This window comes from Pinus tabuliformis, chromosome J (genome assembly GCF_031772625.1).
Source record: "Pinus tabuliformis cultivar Carrire ecotype Pingquan chromosome J, CPIR1, whole genome shotgun sequence".
Taxonomy (NCBI): Eukaryota; Viridiplantae; Streptophyta; class Pinopsida; order Pinales; family Pinaceae; genus Pinus; species Pinus tabuliformis.
Window position 1 is genome coordinate 1,611,350,978 of NC_142295.1, and position 22,794 is coordinate 1,611,373,771.

General features: G+C 40.8%; 1 protein-coding gene across 4 annotated transcripts in view; it reads right to left on the bottom strand.

The window, feature by feature from the left end:
* Nucleotides 1-7,466: 7,466 nt before the first annotated feature.
* Nucleotides 7,467-22,794, bottom strand: part of LOC149233653 (nibrin homolog) — a 170,554-nt gene continuing 155,226 nt past the window's right edge. For all 4 annotated transcript variants that reach the window (XM_089379816.1, XM_089379815.1, XM_089379814.1 and 1 more), the window contains 3 exons: nucleotides 8,249-8,310; nucleotides 7,965-8,064; nucleotides 7,467-7,844 (listed from right to left, as the gene is read on the bottom strand). In XM_089379816.1, the coding sequence (XP_089235942.1) occupies nucleotides 7,812-7,844; nucleotides 7,965-8,064; nucleotides 8,249-8,310 (195 nt within the window). In that variant the 3' untranslated portion in view covers nucleotides 7,467-7,811. The remainder of the gene's footprint in view (nucleotides 7,845-7,964; nucleotides 8,065-8,248; nucleotides 8,311-22,794) is intronic.

The following is a 22,794-nucleotide window of genomic DNA, read 5'->3' on the forward strand; positions in this document are numbered from 1 at the left end:
ATTTCGATGATGTCTCGAAAGCATACAACACCTTTGAGCATTCTCCTTTGGTGTATCTTGAGCCTGCAAATTGAGGTCTTTGCCCAACCTCCAATGGTTGAGTTATGCCTTGGTTATTAACACCAAGTTCTTCTTCCTTCTCATGCTTCGTCCTGGTAAGAAGCCTCATGTTTGTCCCTGTAATTGGGATCTCCAAATCTCCAATAGAAATCATGCTATGTGAAGACGAAACCGAAAAGAAATCAACATCTTTTACCTCCTTTGTCGATTTGGAAAGAACTGATGAGGGCTTCCATCATCTGTTGTTGGTGGTTCGCTAGTTGTCTCGGCGCATTCCCCAACTTCCTTCCTGACATACCTAAGTCCTGCTCGACATGGTAATTCCTCTACTTTGATGGGGTTGACAATGCCTTGGCTATTAACGCCCAAGCTTTTTCCTTCATACCCCATTTTCTTCAACAGTTTGGAGCCAATTCATGTGATATGATTTTCAAAAACAGCGAAATCATCATCAGGAAGCATACATGAATTCAGAGAACTACTTTTTACCTCACATGGGTCACACTGCAATTTTTCCAAGGCCTCGTCCTTTGCTTGCAACTGTCGTAGCAAACTATGTTTCTCCTCTTTCTCTTCATGTAGACGCATCTTCAATTCAACGTTCTCTGTTTGAAGATTATGTTTGTTTTGCTTCAGTTCTTCCATGGCCTCTTCTGTGGCTTGCAACTGAAGCTGCAATCGCTCCTTTTCCTTTGTCTCTTTCTATAGAGTTTCATACATTATCTCTACCCTTTTGGAAATTTTGAGCATGGTCTTGTACATCACTTTTTCATCCTCTGTCGTTGCACATTCCATTGTTCACACTTGCAATTCACATCAACGCAAAGACTGCTCTGATACCACTTGATCCAGGTCCGGGTGTGACAAAGGACCCTTCCAAGACCTTTTACTTTGGTGATGCATTAAATTGCATTTTTAAAAGAGCATAAGTGAAATACATATGCATGTGGTAAAGAAGAGGAACATGCCAATCATCAACACATGAAAACATAAGCCGTTGATAACGGAGTTCGCCCAGGAGTGTTGATGAAAACATAAGCCATTGATAATGGAGTTCATCCAGGAGGGACTATGTCTCTGGGCCCCGGTGTCAAGATGGTGTAGGCCACTGCATTAAGTGTTGTCAATAGTAATGATGTACATAAAAGGTGATGTCGTTATCATACTAGGAAAATGCCCTCACGCAGGAGTGGCGTCAAAAGATGTTCCACTACCGGAACTCTCAGTCAAAAGACTCCTATTAGTATGACACAAAACTCATGCACGATGAGCATCTTGCCAACATGGCATAAAAGGAATCTCAAAGCAAACATGCATGGCGACACATGAGTATCCCATCAACATACAATAAAGGGGTCTCAAAACATAACATGACAAATCATGACAATAAATACATCACACAGATGATTCCGCATCACATCAAGCAGGAATCATGAAAAGAGTAAGAAACAAGTTCCCACATCAAACATCAAACAAGGACCTGTGCAGCACAATGCATAGCAAAAGAAGCACATCAAGCAGGAATCATGAAAAGAGTAAGAAACAAGATCCCACATCAAACATCAAACAAGGACCTGTGTAGCACAATGCATAGCAAAAGAAGTACATAAACACTGCATACACCTCACAACCAAAGGCCATCTGAAGAAGCGGATGTCAAACTGTTGAAGTTGTTTGTGCCATCGATCTCACGGCATCAATCGCATGGAAATCGCTGCTCGCACATAAATGCTGACACCTACATTCCACTTAGAAAAGTGGCTGGAAAATAAAATGAGCAATTGAAAAATCTGAACGCACCATCAGATTTGTGACGTCGAATAGTGCAAAATCGACTGTCCAATTTTTGAATTCTGAGAAATTGAGAATCTGGGGCTCAAGGAATCTTTTAGATTCCCCCTAGATTCCTCAAAGATTTTGCTCCACGGGTGGATCGGAAATCTACAACTCAAAAGGCGGTTCTGACCTCGCCATTGCGATTCCTGTGGAAAACCATGAAAAACGACAGTGAACTTGACTATACTCCGACATGGAGAAAAATTACCTCTTCGGGAAAATTGCAAGGATCATGGTTTCGCTCCCTGTTTCTGCAGCAATCATGGTTCCACCCGCATACTGAAAAATGACCGAAAAAAGCAGAACTCGGATGGAGACACGGACAACGCAATTACGTTCGTGGCGTCGAGAAGTGCTGAAACCATATAAAATTTGTCAAAATCTGACAAAGTGAAATTTCACCCCTCTTACAAAATACTACCTTGAACTGGGTATAAAATTTGTCAAAATTTGACAAAGTGAAATTTCACCGCTCCTGCAAAATGCTACCTTGAACTGGGTGCCAAGATTCTGCCTCCTCTGTCTCGAAGTCCATGCCCGCTCCTGGTTCCTCCATCTGTCCTGTGCACTGTGTAAATTAGGTTTTTATATAAATTTGTTGGCAGATTAAACAAGAAATTTGTTTGCGCAGATTAGTAAAGGGACCACATTATAAGGAAGAGGTCGGGTGGTCAAACCCCGACCCCTCCATTTTAATACACAAACTATTTTATCAAAACCGAAATCAATTTGGAATGGCGGGGGTCGGGTTTGCATTGGGCGGCCCACCCCATAACTCCCGCACTGACATATTTATGCGTGGTTTGGTCGTATTAAGGTACGTACCGTTTGGTGTTTCGGTACATGTCATGGGGCCGCCCGCTTGGGGGTCGGCCACATGGGCCGGGCGGGTTCAACCCCCGCCGGTCCCATACTAATACTTTGGCGCCCCTATTTTATTGGTGGGGGTGTGAGCCGGGTCCACCGGCGGTGGCGCGTGCCCACCCCATTTATATACATATGTTAACAGTGGAGGTGGAGGGCTCGGCGAGGTGATGGCCGCCGAGCCAAAATTTAATTAAAAAAAATTGTAAGGTTTTGGGGGAAGGGCCAGCGGGGGTGATGGCCCATCGACCCACAAAATTTTGATTTTTTTTATATGTATGTGGGTTTGGGGGTGGTGGCCCGCCACCACATCATATATATATTTTTTAATTTTATTTAACATATGGGATTTCTTAAAAATCTTTCGAAAATAAGAGATATTGGGCAAATTAACGAGCCAGCAATTTCGACTGATTTCGAGAGCTAGGTTTCATGCCTCAAGGTCAGTGAAATTGTAGGACACTTAAACCTGGCCCACAACCCAACTTTGACCAAAACTTTCACTGGCTCATTCTGCCTCATATGAGCTCAAATTGACGAACCGTTCGCACCTCTGCGATCAGGGCGATGAGATCTACGCTCTGGTCCTAGGTCGACATAATTCTGGACACTTTAATTTTCGAGCGTTCATAAGCCCTCTTTGTCCCATGTGTCTCTGGAGCCACTTGGATCAATTATGCAGCGCTCAATGATAGTGAAGTTAAAGCAATAAATCTTCATTTGCAAGATGTAATTTGCATTTGAATACATCCTCACTAGAGAGCACAAAAAGAAAGATTAAATCAAGCAGATACCCTTCTATTAATTCTTGCTTAGCAAGCACTAGTCCTTTGGGATAGTGGCAGATGGAAGCTCTAGCATGTCAAATCAGCAAGAAAAAGATTAGATCCAGATGCATAGAGATTAAACCTAGCACTTAAGGAGAAATGGCAGCACCTTTTTTTCCCTGTTTTAGTCATTATTCAAACAGAGATTCCAAGTAGTTGGAAATGAATTTTTTAAAACCAATAGAAGTTTTTGTGGGAACGGACCCATTTACAAAAACCTCTTTCACTTTTTACCAAGCTATCATGGTTTGGAAAATACAAAGGAATCTTTGCATATCTTTTTTCTAGATTTAAATATTAAATAATTTCTTGTTTTAGTCATCAACTTTGGGCGCGGTTTTCGAGAAGATGAAAATGAATTTTTCAAATTTGAAAGATGCTTTTGTCGGGAACACGCTCATTTACAAAAACTCAGTTTTTTACTTAGCTATCACGGTTTGAGAGATACGAACGAATATTTGGACCCTATTTTTTGTTGAAATTTGGTACCGGAGGACAGGTGGTTCCCTTAGGCTTTGATCTTTGGCCTAGGGAAAAGTGTCCACAAGAATTTAATTTTTTCTCCTAAAGTGACTTTATAATTTTATAAAGTTAAATCTAATTTAAAAGTGACTTTAAGTGATAAAGTTACTAAGTCTAATTTTAAAGTAACTTTTATAAAGTAAATGAAAAATTAGAAAGGAAAAGTGACTTTGGAAATAAATGACTAAGTGGGTCTTTATTAAAGTGGGGTGAATTAAAAAATAGAAAGTGAGATTTAAATGAGCATTTAATCTCAGCCATTGATCTAAATCTATTTCAGCCATTGGATTTAGAGATCACCCAAAAGTCACTTGGATCACCCAAAAGTCACTTGGAGTTATATTAAAGGAGGAAAATGAGGAAAAGGTCATTCATTCTTTCATGAGCAGATTGGGAGAAGGAGAGCAAGAGAGATTTCTGAGCAGGGAGAAGAAGGAGACAACAGCTTGGCACACATTCCAAGGCAGCAGTTGAGCAGATTTGTACAGCTGATTCAGCACATAGTGAAAGGCAGATTTTTGCACAAAAATCGAGGAGCAGTTTGCTGATTTTTCTGCACACAAAACGGAGGCCGTACAGCATTTATTGCTGTCCTGTTTGCTGTAATTTCCAGATTGCTGTGAGGCACGGGAAAGCAGATAAGTTGTAAATTTGCTTGCTGATTTTTTGCTGAATAATTCTCACTGTAAAAAGGCAATTTTCAGAAATAAAGAAGAGCTCTCAAACTGATTTTCCCCAAGAGTTGTAGGGGGTTTTTCCAGGGTCAAGTTGACCAAAAATATCAGTGTTTTAATGTGTTTTAATGGCTGTTTTTGATTGCTGATTTTTAATTCTGCAATTTCCAACATTCTGAAAAATTTCCAGAATTTGTGTTTTCAGCAATATTTATTTTTTTCAGTCTGTTAAATGTATGGTTATGGGAATGGGCATTTAACTACATGGGAGAAATAAGGAGAAACTGAAAACCGGGGTGGGAAAACAGAAATTTCTACATTTTTCAGGAATTTGCCAGATTTATTTTTCTAAAAATAAACTCATAGACAATTGTTGATGAACCACCTCATCAATTCGACTTGGAGATCATATTTAACCATCTCCTTGATTATTTCAAACAACAAACCAAAGATGGGTGAAAAGGTTTTCACATCCATTTCTTTTGGATCTTGAGAATTATTGTAATTAAGAATTTCTACAGATTGTGGATCTGAAACTTATGTAGTGTTTCTATAAAAGGAGGACCAAGGGTTGGGATTTTGAGGAGAAAACACTGTGTATGTAATTAAATTCTACATTATTAATCGTTCAAGATCAAAAGAATATAGCAGTTTGAAACAAGAATTCTTGTGTTGATGTGTTTCCAGTCAGTTTTCTTAGTATTTGTTTCTTTCACTCTGTTCTCATCAAATGTTATTCTTCTATATATTTGAATGAAGGCATATAAAATAGCCCACGGGGCTTTGGATTGACGGTGAATGGGTGCGCTGTTAAGGCACTCCTTGCGATAGGTCACCGGTTCAAATCCCCCATGGGTACTTAGGTTAGTCTTAACTAAAAAAAAAAAATTATGAAGGCATATAAAATAGAATTCATGTTTACCATGCTCTGTTTTCATTTCATTTAAGTATCACCATTCTTTCTAAATTCAAGCAAAATTTATTCTTGTTAGATGCTCTGTTTTTTATGGACTGTTTCCTCTTTTTCTACCACCATACTCAATGATAGCTTTTTCTAAGAAATCATCAACGACCCTGCTCATGTATTTCCATTAACTATCACCAACATCTTGACACCCTATAGATTGATTTTCGGACTTATTTGACTCCATTCCCAAGGAATTCTACTTCTCTGCCCTACCACATTATTGAAACCCTACTGCACTAAAGATCTAGCAATTGCATCAAGTACACAGTCAGTTGTTGAAGTGAGTCGTGACACTAAGTGATTGAGCTATAAGAGAGGGGCCTCACTGTGTTGGAAGGGCTAGCTTCCAACCTAAAAGTCTGGTTGATAATGTTACCTTAGGAGTTTTCTTTCACAGCCATGAAAAACTCTTGAGTGATAACAACAGGATTCACTATTTCAGATCTAGATTTATCACTTGCAAGAAATTGAGACCCTACAACAAATTGTTGCCAAAACTCATTGCAACTTCTGCAAAAGGTCTTCTTCAAGGCGTATACACTCGGTCCTCATCAGAAGCAAGGCTTGTGACAGTCTTATACCAAGATGTAACCCTTCGTTGTTCTGAGATGCCACAGAAATATTGTGCTAACAAGGGCTGAGCCTCAGAAATAAATCCTTGCCTGTATGAAGCCAACGAATCCCTAAGCCAAAACAAATACAAACAACTACCCTCTCATCTGATGTATCAATGTCTCCACAAGGGCCAAGAAAATCAAACCTCAATCACAAAGAATAAGCGTTGAATTGCATATCATTGCAGGTAAGATGTAGCTCCTTTTTATAGATTTTGGAGGGGCTCCTAGGAGGCAGCCGAATTGCACTTTTGGACAGAGATAACATTTGAAATTCAAAAGTAGTTGATGGAAAAACCATATTCAAACATTTGAATTTTAACATTTGGAGGCCAAAAGATGAGGCCGTCGGCCTTTGTGGATGAGAATTTAATTTTTATTGAAGTCCAAAACCCCTTGTAAATTCAAAATAATTTTTGAAGTCGTTCATGAGAAATTTTAGCCATGCACCTTGATAAAAACCCTACTTCCTTGATTTGAATAATGCGCTGGCAAATGATAGGGTGCCACATCACCATCCTTTGGGGTTATTACCCACAAATTGGGTCCTTCATCTTCAAACAAGCATAACTCACAAACCATAAGGGTTCTCAGGGCGTGCCACATACCACTGGAATCGGCTTGACAAGGAGAAATCAACAAGGATGATCCAGACTCCAGACACCATGATTTGCCATGCCAATTTGGTCAACAAAGGCGGGGCATCTTCTGGTGCTGCTTGGGTTGACATAAATGACAATCACATTCCAACAAAACCTGTATTTTCTTCTATTTCTGACAGTAAACACCTTGTATCATTTCATGTTACTCCTATTGTGCCATATTTATAACATCAGTTTGCACAACATTTGAACACAGCAAAACCTATTCAAGTGTCAGTATTTGTGTCATGAATTAAAATTTTAAATGGCAACAATTATGCTGAGAGCAATTCAAAGTAAAATTTCTGAACTGTACCATCAAAGTTGAAACACCAATCAAGGCCAATGATGACTTAGCAACCCAGTAACATATCAATTATGCACTTCTCATATTTAGGTTCCATTTGGCTGCCCATTCTAAAAGATATTCATGATAATATAATAAAGAGTGGAAGAAAGGGTGAACAAAGGCCGTTCGACATTTTAAATAATCCAGATTCCATACCTGTGAATTGCCGCAGGCACAATAAAATACAATGAAACTAAAATATGCATATGCGCTCCAAGGTAACTTATGTTGTAAAACAAACTGTTTTGCACTGGAAGTTGAAACTTTACAGAGCCAGCTAATATTCATCATCCAAATTGCTAATAACATTAAGTGTTGGCATCAGCGAATACTGATAACAAAAAACTGACTGGACTTTCATCCTAAGTAGTGTTAAAGGAATGTGGTAAACAAATATATTCACTGAGGCAATTTTCTTGTCTCATCTAACATTTCTGTCTGATAAAGAATGGAAAGCCTAGTAGTGACGACCCCCTCGCTGCCGCTTGACCTGTGTCACCTCAAATCAAATAAAGCGTAGCTATCATGCTTAAGATTAATTTAGAACATATAAACACATTTGAATTGCCTAATATGATGCTATGGATAAAATCAGATTGCAGAGGCATACTCGTTCAGAATTGAATAGATCTTCCGCAAGTGCTTCAGCTTCTTTCCGTTTTTTCTCCTCTTTTATAAATTCCACCATTTCACGTCCATAATCAGCTTCTCTGTAGGCAAAAATTTACAAAAACAAAAAGAAACATAAAGCAACCAACATTCTGATGTCCACATACAGAAGTGATTTTGGACAATGCGTCAGTGGATCAATAAAGTTGTCAACTAAGATACCAAATTTAATTGTTAAATCTTATATCAACCAATTTCAAGAGGAATCAGAGATGAAGTTCTCACTTGTAAGGATCTCTACCGAAGGGAATCAGATCATTAAAGCTGTTACCAGATATCGTACTTTTCTGCAAAGCCATTGACAAGGAATTAAGACAATAAGAAAATGGCCTAGTTTGTTTATATATGTGGATACGCACATAGAGGTGCTTTCTCGTATACACCAGGAAAGATAATTCTTTGACCATTAATTAGAATTCAGCAATTCTAATAGACACATGTATAAACAGAAGCATGAACTATCAACATCTTTAATAGGGTTTCAAACACAAGCAAGCATACAATACTACGAACAACGGTAATTATTATGTCAAATATAACTTCCACTATGGGCTGAAACTAGAAAAATAGCAAAGATCATTGAGGACTATGAATTACAACACCTATAGAAACAGAATGGCTGCATATAGTATAACATTTTCTAAATTTACCCATATTTCTTGGACCCACCCAGGTCATCAAGGTCCTTTTGTAAGTGCCTGTAGTGAAGCCAACAGCCATAGATCACAGGTACAATTTGCGTCCCTTATTTTCTTGAAAGCTTTCCTAGATTTTTGGGTGGTAATATTGCTTTATGTTCTGATTCTACATGAACCTTGTGCCACCTAATCATGGTTTCTCATCAGATTGTGCCCCAGTCTTTAATTCCATCAACTTATTTCGTCTTCTAATTTTAAGTTTAACTTATGTTATGTCATTGCCTGAAGAAATCACCGTGTGCATCACCTAATACCTTGTAAGGGGGTTTGGATGGATTGCATTAGGATTCATGTACATGCACTTGAGATGACATCTATGCCTTGAAATCTACATATATATTTCTATATATTATTGCATAACAAACATACAATTTTTTAAGTCATATAATAGAAAATAGACCATTAACTTGTGGAATGAAATAGATTATCTAACAATTGTCAGCGATTACATGATCAAATATTTATGTTTCCAAAATAGGAGATTCAAACGTCGTAGTCTAGAAGGCCAAGATCTTGTCCATTCTAGACAGGTATCGCATCAAACACTTCGCCTTGAAAACGATAGTGATCCGGGTTGACCCAATTGAAAATGACAAGTACGAGGAGGCAATGCCTAGGGCAAAGTGCATCATCCTTGATGGTGTCAAGGATCATGTGGTGCCACACATTGCCGAGAAGGAGACAGCAAATGAGATGTGGGAGGCCCTGAAGAAATTGTACCAGCATACTTCTGTGCAGAGGAGGATGTTACTTGAAAACCAGTTGCGGTCATATCAGATGCAGAAGAGAGAGCAGATAGATGTCTTCCTCGGTGGATTGAAGGAGATCTGTGATCAACTAACTTCCATAGGGGCCACACCGGATCAGGAATTGTTGGTGAGGACCGCATTGAACGCAGTCTTAGAGGATTGGGAGGTATTTGTCCAGAGCATACTAGGCAGGACGACCCTTCCAAATTGAGAGGAACTGTGGGCAGCTCTTCGTCAAGAAGAGATCAGTCGGGTGTCCAAGGCGGGGAATAGCGGAAAAGGGGTCAGAATCAAGGAGGAAGAAGAAGATGTGCCTCTCACATCTGCGGGAAAGCAAGAGAAAAGAAAGAAGAAGGACCTCTCCAAGGTCAAGTGTTTCCATTGTGGGCAACTAGGTCACTATGCAAACCAGTGTCCTAGGAAGAAGACCAAGGTTGTGTTGGCTAAGGCGAAGAAGGAAGTGGAGACTGATGATGATTGTGCCATCAGTGCTCATGCACCTCGAGGAAAGAGGTGGTGAGAAATCGAGTTGTAGTCAGACGAACTACAAGTGATGAAGGGCAGGATCCTCGAGGTACCCAACCTCTTGGATTATACCTGGCTATGAGAGCTCCGAAGAGGAGTAACAAGACTAGCGGATGTCGGTAGAGACGGATGTCAATGGAGCGATAGAGAGGGCTACAGTGCAGGAGTCCCAGGACAACGTGAGGCAGCAGTGCGAGATCCATAGAGTTGTTGCAGCAACGCAGAGGTCAGAGAGGGAGCACTTGTCCACAACAAAGGGAGCTTCAGCATCGGGAATGTTTCTAGCCTGACAGAGATGTCAGTTGGGAGATCAATTACTTACTTCTCAGTAACTGAGTTGCAGTGCAACAATTAGCAATGGTAGTGCTATGAGCAGCACGATGCAGCATGATGAGAGGGGATGCAGTGCAGATGTAGCAGTGGCAATGGCAGGGCCATGGGCAGCAGCACGGATGCAAAGGGAGTTGTCGTACAAATGCAGCAGTGGCAGTGGCAGGGCCATGGGTAGCAGTACATGAAGCAACAGTGCAGAGGATGTTGGGCAACAAGCCTAGCATCAACACAAGGACAGATGAATGCAGCAGTGGCAGTAGCAGGGCCATGGGTAGCAGTACATGAAGCAGCAGTGCAGAGAATGTTGGGCAACAAGCCTAGCATCAGCACAAGGACCGATGTCGAATGATCAGGGCGATACTCAGTGAGGAGTATAACTAGAGCACAGTGCTCGCTAAGAGGGAGTGTTGATTTGGGGTAGCATTGGATGTGCTCTAGCCTTGAAAATTGGTGGAGAGGCTAAAGCACATGAGATCTCCGAGACCCGGAAATGGTTTGGGCAAAGTCTAACCAGTTTGGGAGATATTAAAATAATTAATATTTTTAATGGAATCCCTAAGTCTAAACTTAGGGAAAATAAAATATTAATGTGAATTAATATAAAACTGAGTTAGAATGGTCCAAAAGTCATGGATCAGGCAAGATCTAATCTTAGCCGTTGATTAGGGACTTAATCTCGGTCGTTGAATTGTCAAAGAGAAAAGTATATGAAGAGACTTGAGAGTCAATTGGAGAAAACATTGAATTGTTCAAGAATTCGATTTTCTGGAGCAGGGCTTGCTGAGGAAATCGAAGGAGTGATCAGAGTTGCAGCTAAGGGGTAGTGAATACAGTAGCAGAGAGGCAGAGATAGTACCGAGATCATCAACACAGAAGTCAGGAGAGGATTGACGCAGAGCCAGCGAGAGGCCACGCAGAGCCTGAGGAGGGCCAGCGTGGGAGACGCAGAGGCTCTAGAGGCTAACGCAGAGCCTCGAGAGGCTGACACTGGGCCAAATAGGCTGACACTGGGCCAGAGAAGCTGACGCAAACCCTAGAGGCTGACGCTGGGAGATTTCGTGGGACAGATTGGAGTTGATATATGTCTCCGACTGAGAGGTACTACTACCGAGGGAATTCTCTATTGTGTGAGCCATTTCTGGCACCCAGATTGTATTCTGAAACTACTTAATAATAAAACCCTCTGATAGTTGCAGCGGTTTCCCCGAATTGGGTTTTTCCGGGGACATTATTCAAAAAGAACTGTCACTTGTGTACTTGTTTCTTTCAGTTGATGATCTGTATGTGTTGATATTGTACTTGTATTTATTTTCAGTGTTTATGATCCAAATGGATCCTAAAACCCTCTAAGTCTTCATATAGTTTAAAAACTATCGAAAAAGAAGAGCCTTTTAAAAAGTCGGTTTACACTATCGGGAGGCAAAAACATAGAGAAAACATTGAAAAACAGAGTATTGGCGGCTTAAAACTACTTTGCATGGGAGCCGTCGGATCTGGCCAATCAACGGTCCAGATCCGATCGACAAATCGCAATCGGCGGTGGCAAGCGGAGGCTATCGGCGGAGACCACATGGTATATGCGACAGCGATCAGCGGGGTCAACGAGGATCGTCAATCAAGCGCGCAGATCGACGGCCCAAGTTGAATCACGATATCGCAATCGGGGCAACACAGAGGAGTGGGGCCGATTCATGTGACTGCGATAGCCGGACCCGACGGGATTATAAATAAAAACATATATATTTTGAGTTCCGTAAAACAACATTTTCCTTTGTATTTGTGTTTTTCGTTAAATAAACGAAATACGAAGGAAAAGTGCCGATGCGATGAAACCGAACCCGAAGGGGTTTATGAATGCATATGCATAATATTTCAAGTCCATCTAAAGCCATTTTATGGGGTTTTTCAGTATTTAATGTATTTTTTTAATACAAAGGAAACAAGCGGGATTTCGGATGGCCATAGGCGATAAGTGGTTTTCGCTGGGCTCCGCCCGAGCTCGTACACTGGTTGCCACGTGGCTAGGCGTCGAAGAGAGAAAACCACCTTTTTCGGGCGGTTAACTTCCATACGCATGAGCCGCGCGATATGAACCTCAGCTGTTGGATCAAGATCTCTCAGATCAACGGTGGACACGCGATAAGCGATATAAAGGCGGACCCGATAGAAATATAGTGCGGATTTATGAATATTTGAAGTCCGATGAATAGTGTTTGGCGGATTTTTCTCGTGTTTTGCAGTGTTTCTCTATGTAAACAAAAAACGACCATTTTGGGATTTCAAAGGCCCAATGACCCATTCCGTTACAGAACAGGTAGCCACCATCCCTAAAAGCGTTTAGCAATGATTGTTAACACTCAGAGGGGGATCTGAGCAGACAAAGGCCAGGAAGCCAAAGAGCCCGAGAAGAAGAAACAAACAGACAACGTCAATTGGCTTTAAAGCCACAAACTGACAGAAACAGAGACAAGCAATGATGAGACAGAGAGTCGGCGAGGAGAGTCTGTGTACTCAGAAAGACTTGGGGGATCCAAGTAAAGCCTTGTTGTTTTGTATTTGTTGTGTGAGACTCAAATTGAGCTCACTTTTGTAAAAACTCTGCTTCTGAAGACATAATAGAGAGGTCACCACTGAAGGCTGGACCAGGAGACGTAGCCCAGGAGTGTTGGGTGAACTCCTTATTAAACTTGTTGTGTTTATGTGTGTTTGTCTATTATGTTCTTTAACTGCTTCATTGTCTATGTATTTTGCAATATTATCGATCCATTGCACAAAGTAACATAGGCAAATCCATGCACATGAGTCTATAATACCTTAATAATTGTCTAAGATCTTCCTTATCAGATCAAGTGGTATCAGAGCTTTAGGTTTGCTAAGGTTAGACAAGCTTGTGCTGGATTGTTGAATGCTAACTAGGTCAAAGCTCAAATTAGGAGAAGGAGAACTGGTTGAGACTAACCCAGAAATAGGAAGAGTCTATCCTAGGAGGAAAATGGCAGAAGAAATTCCCTTGGAATCAGAGTCTCAGTTCATGGACAGTTTCATGACCATGAGAGCCATGGTAGAAGAGATGTATCGAGAATTTAAGAAAGGTCGAGGTGAAGATACTTCAACCTCCAAACAAGACAAAGGATCAGAGGAACCTCTTTTAGATGGCCATTCAGAAGGCAAATGGAAAGGGAAAGAGCCTCCTCTATTAACACCTCCTTCTAGCCCTTTGATTAAATGGCTAGATAACTGGATTAGACAGATTGATGTATATTGCAGGGTGCAGAACATCGATTCAAAAAGGAGAAAGATTCAGCTGGCCAGCCTTCGCCTTGGAGGAACTGCCCTAGTGTGGTGGGAAGGCAAGACGCAAGCTGATTTGAAGAAGCATGGTAAAATTCTTTCTACCTGGAGTGAATTTGTTTCTACCATTAAAAAACAATTCTATCCACTAGTTTATATGCAGCAAGCAATGATGAGTTGGCAAACTCTTCGCCAATTAAAGGGGCAAAGTGTACAAAGCTATACCTAGGAATTTAGAAAAAGAGCTTTAATTCTACACATTTCTCTAGACTCACCTAAAACTTTGTTGAAGTATATAGGTGGTCTACATAGCTATTTGAGGCACACCATTCTCATGTTTAACCCTACTAGCATAGATGAGGTATCAGTTTAGGCTACACATCTAGAGGCTAGAGGCAAGAATGTGAACCCAGAGATTGGGGGATCATCAAAACCCACTACAAGCAAAAACAAGGAAAAGAAGAGGTTGAAATGGAAAGAGAGGAAGGCAAACGCTGTACAGAAAGACAAACCTTCATGCCCTCATTGCAAGAAGGGTGGACACGATGATGAACATTGCTGGTCTTTGCATCCGACGCTGAAACCCAAGAAGTTCGATGGCAAGAAGAAGAAGACTGCTGCTGCTATTCAGAAAGATTTCGAGTCAAACTCAAGTGATGAAACAACAGTCACAGCTACAGGTATAAAAAGTAAAAATTTTGAAGCATCTACTAGTAATTCTGCACAATCTATTGATAATGAAGAAAATGAGAGGAAAATACATGAGCTTTTTCATATTAGAGTTATTTCCAAGCACCAAAAGATTGATACTTTATTTGATAGTGGTTCACAAGTAAACTTGATTTCCGAAGCAATTGTAAAGAAGTTGGGATTACTAACAACACCTCACAAGAAGCCATATCCATTACGTTGGGTATGTGATAAAGCAAAGCTACAAGTGACTAGAAAATGTAAACTTAGGTTTGCTTTTGGGTCAACATTTGTAGATGGTGTTGAGTTGGACATAGTTCCCTTGGATATATGTGGTATTGTTTTAGGAAGTCCTTATTTGTATGATAGAAAAGCTATTTCTGTAGCACTGAAAATAAGTATCAACTCAAAAAAGATGGAATACAATATATTGTAAGATCTCATCAGCTCAAAAATAACTACACTCTCATAAACTCAGGGCAGATGAAAAGAATTGTAAATTCATGCAAGCAATTTTTACTAATGGTTGTAAAGAAAAAGAACCTTGATAAAACCAATTTATTTGAGCGCTGTGATGCAAAACAAAAAGCTGATTTAGAAAAAGTTGTTTCAGAATATGATATCCTATTTCAAGAACCTAAAGATCTGCCACCCAAAAGGGAAATAGTACATGATATTCATTTGCAGCAAGATGCTCCATTGCCTAACATCGGAATGTACAGGTTATCCGCTTTAGGGAATGCAGAGATCAAGAAGCAGGTACAGGAGCAGCTAGAGAAAGGGTTCATAAGACCAAGCACATCACCATGCGGATCTCCAATCGTGTTGGTGAGAAAGAAAGATGGCTCATGGAAGATGTGCATTGACTACAGAACACTGAATAAAATAACGATCAAGAATCGTTATCCTCTTCCTCGCATAGAAGATCTATTAGATCAGTTGAAAGAAGTTGTTTACTTTTCCAAGTTGGACTTGCGTAGTGGCTACCATCAAGTCAGAGTTGCGGAACAAGATGCATGGAAGACTGCTTTCAAAACAAAGCAAGGGCTGTATGAATGGCTAGTTATGCCCTTTGGCTTAACTAATGCTCCTTCCACTTTCATAAGAGTTATGAATGATGTACTCCAACCTTTTATTGATGATTTTGTAATTGTAGATTTAGATGACATTCTTGTTTTCATTAAAACATGGGAAGAACATTTGAAACATGTAAAGCAGAATCTAGATGTTTTGAAAAGAGAAAATATGTATGTTAAATTATCAAAATGTGAATTTGGCAAAACATCTTTAAATTATTTGGGTCATATTGTAGGGGGTGGTGAATTGAAGATAGATCCCTCTAAGGTTGAAGTCATTGTGAACTGGCCTAAACCCAAATCTGCTACAGAAGTTAGGAGCTTCCTAGGAGCAGCACAATATTGAAGAAAGTTTATTGCTAACTTTTCCTTGATTGCAGCTCCCTTACATGCTTTAACAGGATTGAACAAGGTGTTTCAGTGGGGAGGCAAACAGTAGAAAGCCTTCGACACCTTGAAAGAAAAAATTAGTACAACACCAGTACTAGCATTGCCAGATCTTCAAAGACCATTTGAGATTGAAACAGATGCCAGTGACTATGCCATGGGAGCAGTGTTGATGCAACACAGTAAACCCATATGTTATCATTCTGAGACATTTAATTCTACAGTAGTTAATTATCCCACATATGATAAAGAATTGTATGCATTAGTGCAGAGTGTGAAAAAGTGGAAACATTACCTATTGGGCAAGGAAACAATTATACATACTGATCATCAACCACTTCAATATTTACACTCACAAACTAAATTGCAGCAATCAAGACACTATAGGTGGATGGGTTTTCTACAGCAGTTTCATCTAGTCATCAGGTATAAGAAAGGCATACACAATAAAGTTGCAGATATGTTGTCCAGACCAATCATAAATGCATCTACTATACTTAAGCATAACTCAATATTGCATGAAAGGTACATTGAACAATATGCTCAAGATGTAGATTTTAAAGATGTATATGCAACTTTAAGTCATGGAAAACGAGTAGAAGAATTGGATTATCATGTTAAGGACCAACTCTTATATCATTTGGGAAAGTTATGCATTCCTCGAATTGAAAGAGTTAACATAACCCTAGAAGCACACACTTCTCTAATATCAGGTCATTTTGGTGTGAGTAAAATAGTGGCACAACTGCAAAGATTCTGTTATTGGCCAAGAATGCATGAAACAGTTTCTAGATATATTAAAGGGTGTACCATGTGTGCTAAAACCAAGCCCAGCAATAGAAAACTAGGCTTGTACACTCCACTTCCAGTTCCTTCTCGTCCTTGGGAAAGTGTTTCCATGGACTTTGTTGGGGGATTGCCAAAATATAGAAAAGGTCATGACTACTTATATGTTATTGTGGACAGGTTCAACAAAATGTGTATTTAATACTTTGCAACAAGAAAATTACCGCTGAACAAACAGTGAAGTTGTTCTTTCAGCATGTATGGGTTCATTTTGGGTTACCCACTTCCATTGTATCTGATCGAAATTCCCGATTTGTTGGGAAGTTTTGGTCAAGTCTGTGGGAATTGATGGACATCAAACTGAAGAAGAGCATAGCCTTTCATCCACAAACAGACAGCCAAACAGAGGTGGTCAACAGGACAGTGATCCAGTTGCTCAGAGGTTATTGTAGCAAGCATCCCAAGCTTTGGGATGAACATTTGTGCTATGTGCAACATGCTTACAACCATGCCAAGCACTCTTCTACACAGAGATCTCCTTTTGAGACTCATTTTGGTTTTACACCAACGTCTCCCTTGGATTTTGTCTTTGGAAAAGACATAGCAGTTGATGGACACAGTGATGTGGACAAAGCAACCAAGTTCATTGAACAGATCCAAGAAATTCACCAAGCAGTGCAAGAACAGCTGAAAAAGAGCCAGGCCAAGTACAAGGCAAGGCATGATAAGCATCGAATTAAGCATAGCTTCCAAGTTGGTGATCGAGTCTGGCTGTACATCAACAAAGACAAAATGCAAGGTGAAGGTAGAAAAGTTGAAGCCAATAAAGTATGGGCCTTTCAAGATACTTGAGAAAATTGGTGAAAACGCTTTTCGCCTTGATTTGCTAGCTTACATGCACATCTATTCAGTAGTTAATGCAGAGAACTTGAGACTATTTAAACCTTTATTGATTGAAGATCCCGAAGAGAAAAGTCAGTTGCCTTCTATTGATGATCTATTGCCTGAATATCTCAATGAGTTGCAGGAAGATACAGTTCTAGACAGGAAGGTGAGAACTACGCGCAGAGGGGATGTTGAGTACCTAAAAATCAGACTCAAAGGTTCAAAACAAAGCAGTGCAAGATGGATAGAGATTGGACAAGTGAGGACGCTGTATCCTCACTTGATTGATGCTTAAAAACCAACTTGTGGTGGTCCAAAAGCTTTTTCAGTGGGAAGGTGTGATCCAAATGGATCCTAAAACCCTCCAAGTCTTCATATAGTTTAAAAACTATAAAAAAAAGAGCCTTTTAAAAAGTCGGTTTACACTATCAGGAGGCAAAAACATAGAGAAAACATTGAAAAACAGAGTATCGACGGCTTAAAACTACTTTGCATGGGAGCAGTCGAATCTGGCTGATCCACGGTCGAGATCCGATCGGTGAATCACAATCGGCGGAGGCTATCGGCGGAAACCACATGGTATATGCGACAGCGATCAGCGGGGTCAACGAGGACCGTCGATCAAGCGCATGGCAGCAGTCGGATCTGGCTGATCCATGGTCGAGATCCAATCGGCAAATCGCAATCGGCGGTGGCAAGCGGAGGCTATCGGCGGAAACCACATGGTATATGCGACAGCGATCAGCAGGGTCAACAAGGACCGTCGATCAAGCGCGCAGATCGACGGCCCAAGTTGAATTGCGATATCGCAATCGGAGCAACACAAAGGAGTGGGGCCGATTCATGTGACTGCGATAGCTGGACCTGATGGGATTATAAATAAAAACATATATATTTTGAGTTCCGTAAAACAACATTTTCCTTTGTATTTGCATTTTTCGTTAAATAAATGAAATACGAAGGAAAAGTGTCGATGCGATGAAACCGGACCCGAAAGGGTATATGAATGCATATGCATAATATTTCAAGTCCGTCTAAAGCCATTTTACGAGGTTTTTCAGTATTTAATGTATTTTTTTAATACAAAGGAAACAAGCGGGATTTCAGACAGCCGTAGGCGGTAAGTGGTTTTGGCCGAGCTCCGCACGAGCCCATACACTGGCTGCCACGTGGCCAGGCGCCGAAGAGAGAAAACCACCCTTTTCGGGCAGTTAACTTCCGTACGCATGAGCCGCCGGATATGAACCTCAGCCATTGGTTCAAGATCTCTCAGATCAACGATGGAGATGCGGTAAGCGATATAAAGGCGGACCCGATAGAAATATAGTGCGGATTTATGAATATTTGAAGTCCGATGAACAATTTTTGGAGGATTTTTCTCGTGTTTTGCAGTGTTTCTCTGTGTAAACAGAAAACGACCATTTTTGGGATTTCAAAGGCCCGATGACACATTCTGTTATAGAACAGGTGGCCACCATCCCTGAAAGCGTTTAGCAATGAATGCTAACACTCAGAGGGGGATCTAAGCGGACAAAGGCCGAGAAGCCAGAGAGCCCGAGAAGAAGAAACGAACAAACAGCATCAATTGGCTTTAAAGCCACAGACTGACAGAAACAGAAACAAGCAGTGCTGAGACAGAGAGCAAACAGAGACAGAGAGTCAGTGAGGAGAGTCTGTGTACTCACAAAGACTTGGGGGATCCAAGTAAAGCCTTGTTGTTTTGTATCTGTTGTGTGAGACTCAAATTGACCTCACTTTTGTAAAAACTCTGGTTTGGAAGACATAATAGAGAGGTCACCATTGAAGGCTGGACCAGAAGACGTAGCCCAGGAGTGTTGGGTGAACTCCTTATTAAACTTCTTGTGTTTATGTGTGCTTGTCTATTATGTTCTTTAACTGCTTCATTGTCTATGTATTTCGCAATCTTATCGATCCATTGCACAAAGTAACATAGGTAAATCCATGCACATGAATCTATAATACCTTAATAATTGTCTAATATCTTCATTATCAGATCAGTTTACATGGTTAATAACTTGTTAAGTAAAGGAACAAGTAGGAAGAAATAAATCAAATAGTACAGGAAGAATTTCTAACGGATAGACTTAGAAATTCCAACATTGAGTTCTAGGTGGTCTTTGAAGAATTAACCTTGATAGTGCATGGGACCACACGAGACCAAGTGGACCCGAGTTTAGGTCAAGAGGACAGGATTTAGCAACCAATGATATACTTGACCTAATTAGGGAGGGAAAATGGATCAAGGAATGAATTTTCAATGAAAGGCAATGCAAGGATCCTAGTGAGGTTTCTAGCCTAAGGGAAACCACGGGAAAGAATTGGTCTTCGAGCTAGGGCTTGCGATATCTCAAGATCCCACCGTCGAAATCTCATGAAATTTGGAAGGCTTCTTGAGAACACACCAACGCAATTGTGGACCAAATATATAAGTATGGCTAGATTGTGAGATAATTGATTGATCTGAATTGGATCCATGAAAATTATCAGAGTTCTATGACTGTTTCAAATCATGACAGACTTCAAGATCTTATGAACAACGAGCTATCAGGAAGGACCTCTGGACAGTGGCAGTTTGTATCCAGCACGAAGCAACGAGGACCTTGGTCAAAGCGCACTGACCGTTGGCCCATGGAGACCGCGCAGTGGTGCAAACTAGCAATTGGGAAGACCAGATCAGAAAACAGAGGTTGTTTCTGATGCGCGATTAGCGCAATCGCGCATCACTGGGCAAAACCCCTCAAAAAGGAAAAGCCCCGAGCGCTCGGTCGCAAGGAAAGCCAAGAAACCGTGGGAAAAGCGCTAAAACGACCGACGGGTCCCGCGCTCCAAAACCAGCGGAATATCGGAGGCGTTTTGGGCGGTAAGCGGATTTGTCAAAAGACCAAGCGATGCCATACATCGAATGACGCGTGTCTGGCGGATGAGAGAGAAAACCGCTCTCATCGCGGGCTAACGTTCGAGCAAGTCAATCGTGCGATAAGAGCAATAACTGTAGGATCTGGAGGCCCCAGATCTAACGGCGGAGATTGCACCCGATGGGAGACCGGATTTGGAGGGAGAATAAGCTACGACGCATAAAGGTTTGAAGTCCGATTTGACCGCTGAGCTAGCGGATGAATCATTTCACAAAAGTAACCGAGATAACGAACCATTCGCGGAAGCGCTGGTGCTCAGTTTGTGAGAGGACAAGTGGCCACCTCCTGTGAAACGTTACACAGTGGCGATGACACAGAAACAGGGAATTCCAAGCGAACAGAGGCAGGCAAGCCGAAGGGACAAAAGAGGAAGCGAACAGTCAAGGGACGGATTGGTTTTAAGCCATGGACAGACAGAGAACATAACAGAGAGAAAAAAGACAAGAAGACAGTGAGACAAAAGAGATAGAACAGAGAGTAAAGCAAGAAGCAGAGAACAGAAGTCGAGCTGACCTGCAGAGCTAAGGCAGCATCGAGCAGACAGAACCGAGAAGGCTTGAGAGGTTCAAGCAATCCCTGTGAGGATATCGGTCAGGAACTAAGTACCAGATTGGACTCATCCCATTAAGACCAGTTGAGGTCGAGACTTGGTAAGGGGGAGTTTGTGTACTCTAGTGGCTTGGGGAATCCAAGTACCACCCTACTAAGCATCATCTGTTCCAGGAGACTCAAATTGAGCTCCTCATTGTAAAAACTCTGCTTAAAGACACAATAAAAGAAGGCCACCACTAAAAGTTGGACCAGGAGACGTAGCCCAAGAGGATTGGGTGAACTCCTTATTAAATTGTTGTGTTTTGCATTTGCTTGTTGTGTTTCTCTTACTGTTTTCCAATGTTTGTTTATTTTGCAATCTTATCGATCCGTTGCCTAAGATAATAGACACACACCAGCACATGAGTCTATAATACCTACATTAATAAACTAAGATCACTCACAAGTGATTTCAGATCAAGTGGTATTAGAGCGCCTAGGTTGTTAAGGTTAGACAAGCTTGTGCTGGATTTAGCTGTTGAATGCTAACTAGATCAAAGCTCAAATTAGGAGAAGGAGAGTTGGTCGAAACTAATCCTGAAATTGGAAGAGTCTATCCTCAAAAGACAATGTCAGAGGAAGGTTCTATGGGGCCAGACCCTCAATTTATAGATAGTTTCCTGGCCATAAGGTCCATGGTAGAGGAAATGTATAAGGATTTTAGAAAACACAAGGATGAAGATTCATCAGGCTCCAAACAAGATAAAGGAGAAGAAGAGTCTCTCCTCCATGACCACTCAAAAGGCAAAGGGAAAGAAGAAAGCTTTCTCACACCTCCTAATAGCCCTGAACATAAAAAGAAGACATCTTTGATTAAACTAGATGTTAAATTTGATTTACCAATATATGATGGAGAGTTGAATACAGAAAAGTTGGACAATTGGATTAGACAAATTGATGTTTATTACAGAGTGCAGAGTATTGATTCAGACAAGAGCAAGATTCAGCTGGCCAGCCTACGCCTTGGAGGCACTGCCTTAGTTTGGTGGGAGGGCAGAACCCAAGCTAACATGAAGAGACATGGTAAGACTATTTATGTCTAGAGTGAATTTGTTTCTGTAATCAAAAAGCTATTTTCTATAGAGATGAGAACAAGTATCTACTCGTTAAAGATGGAATCGAATACTTTGTAAGAGCTCATAAGCTCAAGAATAATTACACTCTCATAAACTCAGGGCAGATGAAACGAATGATAAATTCATGCAAACAATTCTTACTGATGGTTGTAAAGGAAAAGAAACTTGATAAAACCAATGTATTTGAGGGCTGTGATGCTAATCAGCAAGCTGATTTAGAAAAAGTTGTTTCAGAGTATGATATCTTGTTTCAAGAACCTAAAGGTCTGCCACCCAAAAATGAAATAGTGCATGAAATTAATTTGCAGCAAGATGCTCCATTGCCTAACATTGGAATATACAGGTTGTCTGCTTTAGAGAATGCAGAAATCAAGAAGCAGGTGCAGGAATTGCTCGAGAAGGGGTTCATCAGAACTAGCACATCACCATGTCGATCTCCAATCGTTTTGGGGAGAAAGAAAGATGGCTCGTGGAAAATGTGCATTGATTACTGAGCACTGAATAGGATAACAATCAAAAATCGTTATCCCCTTCATCGCATAGATGATCTATTAGATCAATTGAAGGAAGCTATTTATTTTTCCATGTTAGACTTGGATAGTGGATATCATCAGGTCAAAGTTGCAGAACAAGATGCAAGGAAGACTGCTTTCAAAACGAAGCAGGGATCGTATGAGTGGCTGGTTATGCCTTTTGGCTTAACTAATGCTCCTGCTACTTTCATGAGAATAATGAATGATGTACTCAA